Here is a 15,919-nt window from a genome sequence, read left to right as displayed (position 1 = left end):
CCCCCTAACACAGCCCGAAGATTCCGGTGGCGAGTGAGTCACCGGCGACCCAGCTAGCGGGGAGCCAGTGTGAAAATGATGGCAAAAGGGTAGGAGCGCAGTACTAACTGCGCTCCAGAGGCTCAGCGGTACACAGTGCAGCGTTATGAGAGGTGCCCTGAGCTAGTGCCTATACCCTACACTGGTCACTCAGGCTGTCAGGAACCTCGGTAACGCTGCCAGCACCATACCTCAGGCCAGTTTAAAGATGTAAAATGCGGGAAGCAGCGCCATGTTTCAGGGGGCGGAGCTTCTCCTCAGAGCGGACCCAGCAGCGTTCAGCGCCATTTTCCTCCGTGCAGATCCAGCTACAGAGACGCTGACAGGGAGAGCTGTCCCTCCACACGACTCCAGCTATCCTGTGCGGTACCACGGGGTTGTAGAAGGGGGGGAGGCTGTATAATTAATATGTAGTCTATTAAGGTACACAGTCAGCACCCGGTATTTGTTTTATTTATACCTAGGGAAGCGCTGTGTGTGTGCTGGCTCCAAGCTCTGTGTTTCTCTGAAGGTACTTGGGGGGAAAGTGTGTCTGACATTTTCCTGTGTGTGTGGGTGTATGTTTTCTCACATAGTCATGTCCAGGGACTCTGTGTCTTATGCTGCAGAGGACATTTCTTCTTCAGAGGAATCCATTCCATGTACGCAGGAATGTAATGTCTTGTCTCAGATCCCTATTACTGAGCCAGAATGGCTGACTTCTATTAATGGAATGATCTCTCAGATCTCTACTAGGAAAGCTCATATTGAGACTCAGATTTTAAAGAAGTCTATGGCAGTTTGGTCAAGTTCTGTTTCTATTACTTCAAAATCCCCTAGCATATACCCACAGAAACGTGCACTTGCCCAGATTATATAAAATGACATGGATACCGACTCTGACACGGCAGACGGTGTGATTGGGATGTGCTAAGGGGGGCGGCATCCCTGGCAAAGGGGGTGCAGCTCATGATTGAGGCCATTAGAGATGTGTTAATCATTACTGACACAACACCTGAGCAGGTTGAGGAGGCTTACTTCACAGATACTAAGAAAACCTTGCTAACATTCACTGCGTCTAAATAATTAAAACGCTTTATTTGAAAAATAAAGAGGGTTCTGGTTGCTTTTCCCTTCCCTGAGGAGGATAGAAAAAAATGGGAAAACCCACCCATAGTTGACACATCTGTCTCCAGACTGTCAAAAAGGGTTGTTTTACCCATCCCTGGATCTACCGCGTTAAAAGAGCCGGCTGATCGTAAGATTGACTCTACGCTCAAATCCATATACACTGCTTCAGGGGTGTCCTTAAGGCCTACTATTGCCTATGCATGGATTTCTAAAGCCATAGTAAAGTGGTCAGGCACGTTACTAGAGGACTTAGATACAATGGATAGAAATGACATTGAACTGTTTTTACGTAACATCCAGGATTCTGCGGGGTTCATGGTGGAGTCCATGAAGGACCTGGGTACGCTGAATGCAAGGATATCTTCCATGTCGATCTCAGCTCGCGGGGGACTCTGGCTACGCCAATGGTCTGCAGACGCGGAATCCAGGAGAAGTGTGGAAAACCTACCCTACATAGGTCAGGCTCTATTTGGGGAAGTGTTGGATGCGTGGATCTCCACGGCAACCGTAGGTAAATCACCTATTCTTCCCTCAGCTACGCCTTCTACGAAGAAACTCTTTTCTTCCTCTGCATCACAGTCCTTTTGGATCGCTAAGACAAAAAAGTCCAAGCCTCCTACCACCTTCTTTAGAGGTGGGCGGGCAAAATCCAAAAAGCCTACACCTGCAGGCTCCCAGGACCAGAAACCTGCTTCTGGTACCTCAAAATCCTCAGCATGACGGTGGACCACACAGCCTGGAGGACAGGCTGGTGGGGGCGTGACTCAGATGTTTCAGCCACGTCTGGTTGTCGTCCGGCCTGGATCCCTGGGTACAGGATATTGTGTTCCAGGGGTACAGACTGGAGTTTCAAGAAACCCCACCTTCAAATCAGGTTTGTCAGTTTTACTGACAAACCGGGCTATCCTACAGGAAGCCATCCAGAAATAGGAAAAGACAGGGGTCATTGTTCCAGTTCCACCTCATATGCAACACATGGGTTACTATTCAAACCTTTTCATGGTACAGAAATCGGATGGTTCGGTCAGACCGATTTTGAACTTGAAATCATTAAACCCTTATCTGAGGGAGTTCAAGTTCAAAATGGAGTCTCTGAGAGTGGTGATCTCAGGTCTGGAGGAGGGAGACTTTCTGGTGTCCCTGGATATCAAGGATGCGTACCTCCACATTCCGATTTGGCCGCCGCACCAGGCTTATCTCAGATTTGCACTGTTAGATAGTCACTATCAGTTTCAGGCACTGCCATTTGGTCTCTCCTCGGCACCGAGGGTGTTCACCAAGGTGATGGCAGAGATGATGGTTCTCCTCCGCAGACAGGGAGTGAACATAATTCCTTATCTGGATGACATGCTGATAAAGGCATCGACCAGGGAGACGTTGTTGCAGTCCATTGCTCTCTTGAATCGTCTGCTCAGGGAACATGGTTGGATCCTGAACCTTCCAAAGTCGCATTTGGAGCCGACAATGAGATTATCTTTCCTAGGGATGATCCTCTACATGGAAGTGCAGAGGGTGTTTCTAACGGAGGAGAAAGCTTGGGTGATACAAACAATCGTCAGGGATGTTCTAAAGCCAGCCTGGATTTCGGTTCATCAGTGCATTCGCCTTCTGGGGAAGATGGTTGCTTCCTACGAGGCTCTACAATACGGAAGATTTCATGCGCGATCCTTCCAACTGGATCTCCTAGACAAGTGGTCGGTTTCTCATCTACATATGCATCTTAGGATACGTCTGTCGCCAAAAGCAAGGATTTCACTCCTCTGGTCACTGCATATACCTCATCTTCTGGAGGGCTGCAGGTTCGGGATCCAGGACTGGATCCTTCTAACCACGGATGCAAGTCTCTGGGGATGGGGTGCAGTCACTCAAGGGGATACCCTACCAAGGAAGGTGGTCAAGTCTGAAATCCAGTCTTCCAATAAACATTCTGGAAATAAGAGCCGTGTACAACGGTCTTCTCCAAGCGGCACATGTTCTGCAAGATTGAGCCATTCAAGTACAGTCGGACAATGTAACGACGGTGGCCTACATAAACCCACAGGGCGGAACGAAGAGCAGAGCTGCTATGTCAGAGGTAACAAGAATCATCCTCTGGGCAGAAAAACACGCGCTGGTGCTGTCAGCAATTTTCATTCCAGGAGTGGACAACAGGGAAGCAGGACTGTCCTCAGCAGACACCCTTTTCATCCAGGAGAGTGGGGCCTCCAGCCAGAGATGTTCATCGAGGTGACAAATCTTTGGGTGTTCCTCAAATAGACATGATGTCCTCCCGCCTCAATAAGAAGCTTTGGAGGTATTGTTCCAGGTCAAGAGACCCGCAAGCAGTAGAGGTGGACGCCCTGGTGACTCCGTGGGTGTTCCAGTTGGTGTATGTGTTTCCTCCACTTCCACTCATTCCAAGGATTCTAAAGCTCATAGGGAGAACAAGAGTTCAGGCAATCCTCATTGCTCCAGACTGGCCAAGAAGCGCTTGGTACGCGGATCTTCTGGGTCTACTGCTGGAAGATCCAAGGCCTCTTCCTCTTTAGGAGGACCTGCTACAACAGGGACCGTTTGTTTATCAAAACTTACCGCAGCTACGTTTGAGGTTGAATGCCTGATATTAGCTCGGAAGGGACTTCCGAACAAGGTTATTCCTACCCTGATACAGGCTAGGAAAGGAGTAACGTCTGAACTTTACCATCGCATTTGGAAAAAGTATGTATCTTGGTGTGAATCCAAGAAGTTTCCTACAGTGGAGTTTCAGCTGGGACGGTTTCTCCTCTTCCTGCAAGCAGGTGTGGATATGAGCCTGAGGTTGGGATCCGTAAAGGTCCAGATTTCAGCCTTTTCTTCCAGAAACAGCTGGCTTCCCTCCCTGAGGTTCAGACTTTTTTGAAAGGGGTGCTGCAAATCCAGCCTCCGTTTGTGCTGCCTACGACACCCTGGGATCTTAACGTGGTGTTACAGTTCCTACAATTGGATTGGTTGGAGCCTCTACAGGAGGCTGAGGTCAAGTTTCTCACGTGGAAGGCTGTCACTTTGTTGGCCTTGGCTTCTGCTAAATGTGTGTCGGAGTTGGGGGCTTTGTCTTGTAAAAGCCCCTACTTGATCTTCCATGAAGATAGGGCTGAGCTCCGGACACGTCAGCAGTTCCTTCCGAAGGTTGTGTCGGCATTTCATATTAACCAACCTATTGTGGTGCCAGTTGCTACTGACTCCTCAATTTCATCGAAGTCCTTGGATGTTGAAAGGGCTCTGAAAATCTATGTGAAGAGGACTGCTCGTCACAGAAAATCGGACTCTCTAATTGTCCTGTATGATCCCAAGAAACTCGGGTGTCCTGCTTCTTAGCAGACGATCTCTCGCTGGATCAGGTTCACTATCCAGCATGCGTATTCTAAGGCAGGATTGTTGTGTCCTAAATCTGTTAAGGCCCACTCTGCTCGTAAGGTGGGTTCTTCCTTGGTGGCTGCCTGGGGTGTCTCGGCTTTACAGCTTTGCCAAGCGGCTACTTGGTCCGGGTCGAACAAATTTACTAAGTTTTACAAGTTCAATACTTTGGCCGCTGAGGACCTGAAGTTTGGTCAGTCAGTTCTGCAGAAGCCTCAGCGCTCTCTCTCCCGTTCTGGGAGCTTTGGTACATCTCCATAGTACTAATGTGGACCCCAGCATCCTCTAGGACGTAAGAATTACCTACCGGTAAATCCTTTTCTCGTAGTCCGTAGAGGATGCTGGGAGCCCGCCCAGCGCTTCGTGATCCTGCAGTGGTTATTTACTGCTTGGTTCTTGGTTAAAGTACTGTTTTGTTACTCGGTTAAGTAATATTATTCAGGCGTTGCTGAGTTTTCGAGCTGGTTAGCTTGGTTTGTCTGGTATGTGTGAGCTGGTGGGAATCTCGCCACTATCTGTGTAAAATCCTTCTCTCGAAGTTGTCCGTCTCCTCGGGCACAGTGTCTAGACTGAGTCTGGTAGGAGGGGCATAGAGGGAGGAGCCAGCCCACACTGTTAAAGTGCCAATGGCTCCTATTGGACCGGTCTATACCCCATGGTACTAATGTGGATCCCAGCATCCTCTACAGACTACGAGAAAAGGATTTCTATTTTCTATGTGCAGCACAGTGAATTGGTTTGTTTTTGTGATGTTCCGAATCTGTATTGTCATATTGTACTTTGAGTATTTGTGTACATCCTTTCTTTTTTGACATTTATACTTTTTGCTATTATATCACAGTTGCCCTATCTAAACTGTTTGTATGTTTTTCTGTCGTGTTTCAATAAAATCTGATGTGCTCTGATTCTCTTAATTAATTATGGTCCTAAATGAATCAGTACATTGGGGAGGGGGTCCTATGAAATGAATTAATTAGGTAGTCCTAAATTTAAATTACTATACAGCAGGGCCAGACAGCCCATCTGGCACTTCTGGCAAATGCCAGAAGGGCCAATTGGCTGGTCCTGTCATTCAGGGAGCTGGGAAGGCCGCATGCAGCGCAGTCTGCGGCTCTCTGTTGTGGACGCTTTCCTGCCTGTCTCCATGAAAATGGGGGGGTGCCGCTAGTCCACACCCCCTTGACTGGTGGCAGGCCCCCATCGCTAGTGTCCGCACATCCCCTTTAGTGGAGCACACGCCCCTGTCATGTGCACGCGCATGCCAAGGCCAATTTTGGCCCCCAGTCCGTCCCTACTATACAGTATATTGGGCTTAGCTTTGACATTTTTCTATAGAAGCAGGTTAATTACTGTGCTTTTCCATAGGCCGAGAAGTGAACATGGCAGACAGATGGGTTTGTCTCAAAAGTTGTGCACGCAAAGAAACGCATTTTGCGGCATAAAAATTGTGCTAATAATGTAATATTGTATTTATTTTAATATTTGTGGTGTATTATGTGTACTGTAATATGCAGATCATATTTCAGTTGGTTAGTCTTCCTTTTGCCAAATTTAAGAACGTTATAGATGTCTCTGAAGTGTTTGACATCATGTCAAACACTTCAGATACATCATGTCTGTATTAAACATATTTTGATTATGTAAAAAAAAAAAATTATCTTTTTTGTTTGGCCGAAAATCTAAAACTAGGAAGCAAGAAAAACAAATTGCGATATTAGATTAAAGCCGGCCATGCACTGAATGGTTTCACTCAAATCTGAACGGTGCACAAAATTATAGTCCAGTGTATGTACATGAAGTGTAATCGTTCATCGCTGAAAGTGGCCTGAAACTGGTCTGGATTGTTTTCTTCGACTTTCAAACGTGCTTGATTGTCCCGTGAAGATGACGCCCAAAATTGGGGCTAATTCAGACCTGATCACTGCTGTGCATTTTAGTACAACGGGCGATCAGGTCTGAACTGCGCATGCATATGCACCGCAATGCGCAGGCACGATGGACCACAGCAACAGGGATCGTCGGGCAGCAACGGGATGGTACGAAAATTCAGAACGCACCGGCGATTGCAAGGAGATTGACACGAAGAGGGTGTTGTGGGTGGCAACTGACCTTTTTCAAGGAGTGTCCGGAAAAACGCAGGAGGGACCAGGCGCTTGGTGGGAGGGTTTCTGAAGTCAGCTTTGGCACCGATCATCGCACTGGAAGAGTAAGTCCTGAGCTGCGCAGAGACTGCACAAAATTAGTTTGTGCAGCTCTGCTACACATCTAAACGCACACTCGCACAGCGAATTCCCCCTCCGCCTGTAGGCGGCAACTACCTGATCGCAGGAATGCATAAAACACACCCTAGCGATCAGATCTGAATTACCCCAATTGTGCATTGTATGGAGGCACGCAGCGATCGTAGCATTGCTCATCGGTTTTCCCTGTCGGTAGAATCTTGCACTTTTATCGGGTAGTGAAGAACCATCTTGAAAGTGGCGTCACATCGGTATTCAAACTGCCTGTTCGACAACACCATAAATGTCAAACCAGTTACGTTACATGAGTACCCCTATTAATTCATAGGAAAATAAATGTTGTAAATGTTCTGTGATGAGTTCTATTTTAGGGCGTAATTCAGATCTGTTCGCTCGCTAGCATTTTTCGCTGCACAGCGATCAGGTAACTACTGCGCATGCGTATGCACCGCAATGCACAGGCGCGCTGTACGGTTACAAAGCGGATTGTTGTTGTGCACTGGTTCTAGCGAAGAAACCATTTGCATAGCCAAACGCAAGGTGATTGACAGAAAGAGGGCGTTTGTGGGTGGCAACTGACCATTTTCTGGGAGTGTTTGGAAAAACGCAGGCATGTCAAAGCGTTTGCAGGGCGGGTGTCTGACGTCAATTCCGGCCTCGAATAGGCTGAAGTGATCATAGCGGCTGAGTAAGGTCAGAGCTACTCAGAAACTGCACAAGTTGTTTTTGTACAGGGCGGCTGCACATGCTTTTGCACACTTGCAAAGTTAAAATACACTCCCCTATAGGCGGCGTCTATCTGTTTGCATCGCTGCAAAAAAATAGCTAGCGAGCGAACAGATCTGAATTAAGCCCTTAGTTTTAGAATCTTTGTAAAATGTTCACATTATAACAAAATTCACAATGTAACTGTCACTTTGTTTTGTTCTTACTATTTTTAACTTTTTTAAATTCTTATTATTATATTTGCAATTGTTTGGCCAATGTTTAGGTGTTCTTCTTATCAGTGACTTATCTTTGTCACCATCTTTTATATCTTCCAGTATAAGGTGCAGTGGGATGTGTGGTTTTCGTTGCTGAGCAACTGCAGCAACATAGAGGTAGGTTTCTGTTTGTTTTGTTTCTATTATGTTTCAGCCACTCTGCTCAGTTCATCATAGATTTACATTGTCATAGATAAATGTAAGACACATTGGACCTGTGCTTGAAATACAGCACCCTGCCTATCTATAAACATATGTTAGATACACTCCCTACTTTGTGGTATCTAAGTGCGTATCTGAAAAGGATGGATTTTTGGGAGCATGATGGCTTAGTGGTTAGCATCGTCACCTCACAACACTGAGGTCAAGTGTTCAATTACAACCAAGGCACTACAATGTATGTATATTCGGCCAATGTTTACGTAGGTTTTCTCTGAATAGTCCAGTTTCCTCTCGCATTCCAAAATCATAGTTGATGGTTAATTGACTTCTGACAAAGAAATTAACCCTAGTGTGTATGTGTGTCCACGTGCTAAGGAATATATATTGTAAGACAGGGGTGTAGCCAGAACTATGGGGGCATCATAGCAACATATTGAAAGGGCCCCTGTCCCAATGCTTCTAGAGACTCCTCTCTGCGGTAGTTGTTAATTTTAAGCTCCGTAATAGTGCCCTAGTTTATTTTATGAACCATAATAGCGCCCTAGTTACTGTTATGCCCCATAACTGTGCCCTAGTTTATTTTATGAACCATAGCAGTACCTTAGCTAATGTTATGCCCCATAGCAGTGCCCTAGTTTATTTTATGAACCATAGTAGTGCCTTAGCTAATGTTATGTCCCATAGAAGTGCCCAAGTTTATGTTATGAACCACAGTAGTGCCTTAGCTAATGTTATGCCCCATAACAGTGCCCTAGTTTATTTTATGAACCATAGTAGTACCTTAGGTAATGTTATACCTCATAGCAGTGCCCTAGGTTATTTTATGAACCATAGTAGTACCTTAGCTAATGTTATACCTCATAGCAGTGCCCTAGTTTATTTTATGAACCATAGTAGTGCCTTAGCTAATGTTATACCTCATAGCAGTGCCCTAGTTTATTTTATGAACCACAGTAGTGCCTTAGCTAATGTTATGCCCCATAGCAGTGCCCTAGTTTATTTTATGAACCATAGTAGTGCCTTAGCTAATGTTATGCCCCATAGCAGTGCCCTAGTTTATTTTATGAACCATAGTAGTGCCTTAGCTAATGTTATGCCCCATAGAAGTGCCCTAGTTTATGTTATGAACCACAGTAGTGCCTTAGCTAATGTTATGCCCCATAACAGTGCCCTAGTTTATTTTATGAACCATTGCAGTGCTCTAGTTCACATTATGTCACATTTTAGGGCTGTCAGTACCAGTGGCACATCTATGCCCTGTGACAGCTGGTGCTCCCCTGTGCATGCTTTTGGCAAAAAGGGGGCATGGTCTCTTGGAAAGGGGCATGGTCTTGCATCCCGACCCCTGTTTTCATCACTCCAGGGGTCCAGGAGATGCTGGGCTCCCCCCAGAGACTGTTTTGGCTGCACTGCCAGCTCCTTCACTGTTACAGCAGCCGAGTGCTGCATGTAATAATACAGTGCAGCACCAGGCTCCTGTCACTGAGGAAGAGCTGACATTCTGGGGTCACCATTCGGAGGAAGACCCCCAGGAGCAGCCCACATCCCCGTTAGTGATGGCACTGGCTAGTGCAAATTATGCAACACAGTACTCCCAATACAGTACCCACTGGGGCAGGGACTAATGTGAATGGCTAAATATTCTCTGTAAAGTGCTGCGTAATGTGTGTGCATTATACAAATAATTGTTAATAAATAAATACAATTCTGCGCTTTCTGCAGGTGAGCTGTCTCTGCTGGCATATCCTACAACCGCTGTATTGTTGTGCCAACACTGGAAATGTACAGCCACTGATGCCAGCACAATGATATATGAATAGAGTGGGGCATGCCTACAGAGATTGGTTGCTCTGGAGGCAGAGCAGACACCAGATTTTACCTATTTTCAGGTTCATCTGAGGGGCCCATATATCAGGAGAGTATCAGGCAATTCCCAGTTCTGCTGATGCTTGGGTCAGGGAAATCCAACATATTGGAAATCCTTGGTTTGACGATTCTGACCAAAAAATGATTAGGATTGGAAATTCTGTGACTTTTTAACATGCAGTTTTTTCCTGATTCCCCGACATATTGACGTTCATCAATGTTTGCTGATCGTTTGTTTTTGATCGGTGTCAGCAGAATGGAGAATAGGCTGTCGAAGTCAAAAATATTACATAGAGAGAACATACAGACTCCACACATTATGAGTCGCTAAGCTTGCAAATACGCGCAGCGAGCACAGCAATATATGGTAACATACGCATTTACACAGACATGCCACAAAGATATATTCAACACATATTTCATACAGCACATAATTTGAACATATCAAGCGCCAGACATCATAATGTTTTAAATTATATAATGGAGTAACGTCATGTATGTGTATTATTGGAGCAGAGCAAGATGGACATGTCGTGCTTGGAGTCATAGTAACCAGATTAATGTGTACATTCATTTGATGCCTGTTATTAAGTTGTAGCACATTGCCATTAGTAGATATGATTAAATGTATGAAAGCTAAAGTCACTCTTATTAGAACAATGGATTTCCTGGAAGACAGCATGCCTGACCAGTGGCTATCTCCTGTAATTACACCATCAAGGCTGGACGTTGCTTGCATATGAACTGACCAGTGACTCATCATGAATGAGAAAGTTCCCTCCCCTAAACTAGTAACAAGAGATGTGTGCACTCCCCCAAAATACATAGTATATAGGTGATCACACACACAGCTGGCTTCCTTTTTTGTCCCAGATGATGGTGGAGATGCTGACTGTCCAGTGGCTGCATGATTTTACAGAGAGAGAGAGAGAGAGAAAGTGATATGGGGTGGATACTTTATTTGAGCAAAATATGGTGATGTATTGCTGGCCATGTATGTATTTGAATTAGTTTGTAATAACTGCTTTCTGTGTAAATTGTAACCATGTAACTATATATATATTGTACATTGTGATATACTGAATACATATCCTTTTAATAACAAATATATACATCAATGAGCTTTGGAACTCAGATAATGTGTGGGTGTATTGTTTTCTCTTATGGGATGCAGTGTTTTGCGATGTATAACGCACATTCATAGCATATGGTAATAAGATGCGCAGGCGTCCACAGTATATATTAGAGCTGGCAATTTAAATATTTGTGATCGACCAGCTAACGATGGACGCATCGCGATATGCTGATGAATCATATCCGTGTGTTCTGTTGTGCTATCGGTAAGCTGCTGATATGAAATTCAAGGTACAGTGTGTTTCACAATATTTAAAATGCTAAAATGTATTTTTATTGTTGCAAAACAAAGTTTCAAATAAGTCATATTGTGTTTGATTCAGATAGGATTGTTTATCTGTTAAATAGATTTAAAGTACATTTAAAAGTTGCTGCATAGCCATAATACAGCTGTGTTAGCATGCTGAGAAAATTTGTATACTTTTTAAACTCAGGCCTAAAGTAACTCTTGGTGCCTGTGTAGAGTGTGATTTGTTTGTAACAAAGGAGCCGCATGGTCTGTCTACCATTTTGGCCTAGCCACATGGCGTGTCCACCATCTTGTGTAAGCCTCATGGATGTGGAAGGGGAGAAGCAGTGGCCATTTTAGGAAGGTCACTTTCTAAATAGCTGATTTTCAGTCTGGTTAGAACACTCAGTTTCCTTTGTCACAAAGTTTCCACATATCTACAAATCCAGCACCATTTATAGGTTACCAATGAATTTATTCAACCCATGCCATAGTCAATTACAAATAGTTTCAATTGGGCCTAGTAAGAGTAAATGGTGAGATAAGTGAATGTTTTTTTTTCCTTTTCTTGTCTGTGGGTAATTACCTTACATCAAGTGGGGGGTTGCACACAGATAGAAAAAGGAAAGAGAGGTTTTTTCTTTCTTTCTGTTCTTCCAAGATTTGTGGAGTCTGTTTACTAGGATAGGATAGCCATTGAAATGCAAATTAACTTGTGTAACTACTTTTTATTTAGTATAGGCAAGGCAAATATCTTTGATATGCAAATTATAGAGGCCCTGAGAGAAACTAGTCATTCAGTGTGCCCACGAATGGGTGAGGGGTTTCATAGAAGTGCAGTATATAGTGTGTGTATGTATATATATTATATTATTATAATTATGTGTATATTTATATCAGTGTATGTTCTTCAAGATAGCTATCCAATCTGAATCATATCATTTAAATTATAGATTATTGCAGTCATTTTAGACCTGTGTGAAATCGGATACATTTGTTTGCTATATAGAAAATATTTGAAATAGTGTATTAAGGGTGTACTCGTAAAACACAAAACGCAGTTCCGGCCTGGTCACTTGGGTTTATATGGAGAAATTGTGGATTGTGTTAGTGAGTGATAATAGTTTGTATTGTTCACATTTATAGAGATTGTGTGATTTGTTGAGTTGCGAACGCACATTTGTGCACATACGGACAAAGTACAGGAGCTTGCACGTGGCGCAGGGTTGCACACGTGACATAAAGGCATGCACGGTCGCATGTTTACGCAAGGTTGCGTAGGAGTACGGACGCTAAGTACAAATCACACGATAGTTTGTTCAATTAAAGACGGGATAGTATACATTTAATACAATAGCACATAACTATCCGATTTCAAAAACAGGTTACCTTAAATATTTTGTTTAAAACTGTAAGTACCTCTGGGGTAAAGTAACCAACCTAAGGGAGTGGTATTTTCTGTACAGAAAAGAAAAACAAGGTGTATTTGAGTGAGTGAAAGCGGAGTGAGTGGATTTGTACCCCGGAAATCGGGTCCCGTGGAACACCAAGTAAGTGGAGGCTTGGTGGCGTGAGGCGGTTGACTTACGTTAAATACAGATAGAAATAATATTCAAATCGTGAGATTTGCAGAGGAGCGTGATATAGAATTGTGCATTGTGAAGTTTAGAAACTGTGAATTGAAGTTTAAAGGTTTTGTATTACGCTCCGGCTGAGGAGCGCAGCTTGTGAATTCGACTCCAGTGATCGTAGGGCGGATAGGTAACAAGTACCCATATGCTGTGCGATTGGACCACATGTTTGTGGGTGCGATACGTAGTGCAACTTGATACCCCTTTATGAGCTTTGCATAAAATCGCGGTATCATTAGCGCTGTGTAGAGCATACGCAAGCGTGATTTGTGTACGTCAAAAAGGGAAGTTTTCGCTGGTCTCTCTCAGGAAAATCTTCAACGGTAGATATTCACTGGAAAAGGTAAGTTACTCATAAAACTTCCAGTGAATAGAAGCCAGTTAGGGCCTCACTGGGTACGCGGTGGTCACTATTGGAGTGAGTCGTGGTATGTCAGCGGAGAAGGAGTGGGTGAAGGCACTCTGAGAATTTTCACCGTCTATTTGTGTTGTGCATTTGGGGATTGCGTTTACAGGCAAAAAGTCCGCGATGGGATCCAATTGCACAAGCAGTGGGCGTTTGATAGCTAGGGTTTAGGCTGAAGAATTGCGACCGAGAGGGTCAGAATTGTGGCCGAAAGGGTCAGTGAGGTTTATTATGTGTGAGAAATATGGTTCACACACGGAGGCTTTTTGCAATGAATGGGTACGTATGACTGCTGAAGATAGGGCATCATTCTCTGGAGTTGGTAAGTTTGATCCTAAGGTATTGCAGGTAGTATGTCTAACCAAAGTCATATAAGACAAGAACGGAAATATAAGACCTGTTTGAACTTGTAGCAACAATAAACAAGTAGGAAGAAAAAGAGAAAGCAAGTACACCGCCATATGTAGATATGGAAGCAGTTACGGCCAGCATACAAACTATAGAAAATAATAAAAATAAAAATATGAATGTAACCTATATATGTACTAATGAATATCGAAGTTTTATTTAGGAGGAGAAGGCGACCTGACTGGTTTCAGCCATTTCTCATGCACTCAGAGGAGTATCCAACCAGTAAAAGAAGAGCAGTAGCCTGCGGGGGAAGTGGCTGAGACCAGTGGAACTGGTAAGTATGGTATCATTTGTGTACATATATAGTAAAACCCAAAAATAAAATAAAAATCAAGAAAGTAACGTCAGAAATGGAGAAAAACCTGTCCGCACATTAGTATTTGCCAGTAGGAAAGCGGACAGATACAGGGTAAACCCCGGGTATTTCTTTTAGTTACCATATAAGAAGTATTCATTCCTAATAATGCCCCTAGTCAAGAAGAGCTCGGAAATGTTTGTTAGACCATGTACAGACCCTTAATATAGGATGAGAAGGATTGAATGAATACTTCGCATGACCTACAAGCTTGTTAATTTTTTTATTTTTTTTTGTCTTTTGCAGTAATAGAAAATTCTCCGTCTGGATAAGATCATTGGAAAACACTAATTCGGCAAATGGGAGGAACGAAAGAAGTGCAACATTACCCTTTGACAAAAACCTGCTGAAGTTACTATTGGGCCCCTACAATGCTAAACCCTTTCCTTTCCTTCTTCTTCCTAACAGAAATGACCCCTGACTAACGTAACAGAGATTTTGTTAAATGTGAAATACATATATTGTACTCCTGCTCAGGAAGTACAAGGTATGTTAGATACCCTCAAAGACTAATGTTGCATTACACTGTTCTAGATTCATGTCCATCACAGGTAGATGAAATTATCTCACAAATACCGGGTTCCCTTTGGACCAAAGATTGGACAGGACACTGGATTGATGGCGAATGTAGCCCCAGTAGTAGTACAAATAAAAGGTGGCAGGATAGCTCAAAATAATCCCTCAGTATCCTCTAAAGCTAGAGGTAGAATTAGGAGTGTACCCCATCATAGAGCGGCTGCTACAGCAGGGCATCCTAGTCAGAACATCCAGCACAGCCAATAGTCCCATCTTCCCTGTGAAAAAGAGTGTGTGTGTGTGGGGGGGGGGGGGGGGGGGGGGGGGGGCGGGTTACAGGCTAGTGCAGGATCTAAGGGGGATAAACAAGATAGTTGAGAACCAATTCCCCGTAGTGAACAAACCAGTTGTCTTTTAAATAAAATCTTCTCCACCTCGACAAACTTATCTGTCACCAACCTCTATTCTGTTTCTCCACAGTTTCCTCTTCATCTTTTGCGTTCACACAGGGTGGTACAATACATGGACCCGATACTACATGCCTAATTGGTCCTTCAGAGTTCTGCCCGAACCAGTATATCTCACCAGCACGATAACACCAGTATTACTGCAGTGTGCCTTGTCCTGCACAAAGGGTGGAGGAAGGATGAGAATACTGGTGAAGAGAAATTTTGTATAGACACCGATATGCCCATTGGTGAACCTGATATTTTCTTTTTTTTCTCTCCTCTAGAGATGTTTTTTTTTTCTTTTTCTTTTTTTTAGTTATGCTCATGGTACTCTACATTGCAAACGCACAACAGTTAAATTAAGATACAAATTTGTGTTCCCTACAGGAAAAGGAGGTCTGGAAGTCGAAGGAGTATGGTTAGGAGTCCCCAGGACTCTGGAGAGATGGACAAGGTAGCCAGTGGCCCCCAGGACGTATCTCCCCAGCCTAGCTGAGGCGGCATTTGGTCTGACTCACCTAGGGTAAGAAAGGTATGTGCAAATTGGTAACAGCTTACTGGCGTGTACCAGGGTTCTCTTCTCAGGCAAGCAATGACCTGTCTTACTTGCATGAGGAAGAACAGTTGGTAAGGTAGTACTAACAGAGCCATCCCATATCCCTCCTACAGACGGACTTTTTCAGGTAATACAAATCGACTTCGTACAGTTAACACCCTTTAGGAATTATTGTTATGTATTGGTGTGCACTGATGTTTTCTCAAACTGGGTAGAGGCATTTCCTGCCACCACGGATGCTGCTGTGTTTACCGCAAAGAAAATTGTGCAGAAATTTGTGTGTAGATATGGTACCCCTAGAAGTAGGAGCAAAGTGAAATTGGACTATTGTGATCATAGACACTGCCACTAGTATTATGTAGCATCGGAACCACTCCCAGATCTTCACTTAACGAACCACCCTCTTCGAAATTTGTTTTTGTTCTGGTGTTTTTTTTTGTTTTTGGAAGACAACCTCATG

The 15,919-nt window shown here is 44.0% G+C and overlaps 1 protein-coding gene across 1 annotated transcript in view; it reads right to left on the bottom strand.

The window, feature by feature from the left end:
* Positions 1-8,214, bottom strand: part of ITGA1 (integrin subunit alpha 1) — a 334,632-nt gene extending 326,418 nt beyond the window's left edge. The window contains exon 1 of the mRNA XM_063964201.1: positions 8,167-8,214. Coding sequence (XP_063820271.1) covers positions 8,167-8,214 — 48 coding nt within the window. The remainder of the gene's footprint in view (positions 1-8,166) is intronic.
* Between the last annotated feature and the right edge of the window lie 7,705 nt (positions 8,215-15,919).

Source organism: Pseudophryne corroboree, chromosome 1, assembly GCF_028390025.1.
Source record: "Pseudophryne corroboree isolate aPseCor3 chromosome 1, aPseCor3.hap2, whole genome shotgun sequence".
Lineage (NCBI taxonomy): Eukaryota > Metazoa > Chordata > Amphibia > Anura > Myobatrachidae > Pseudophryne > Pseudophryne corroboree.
This window is presented reverse-complemented; position numbering and strand designations above follow the sequence as displayed.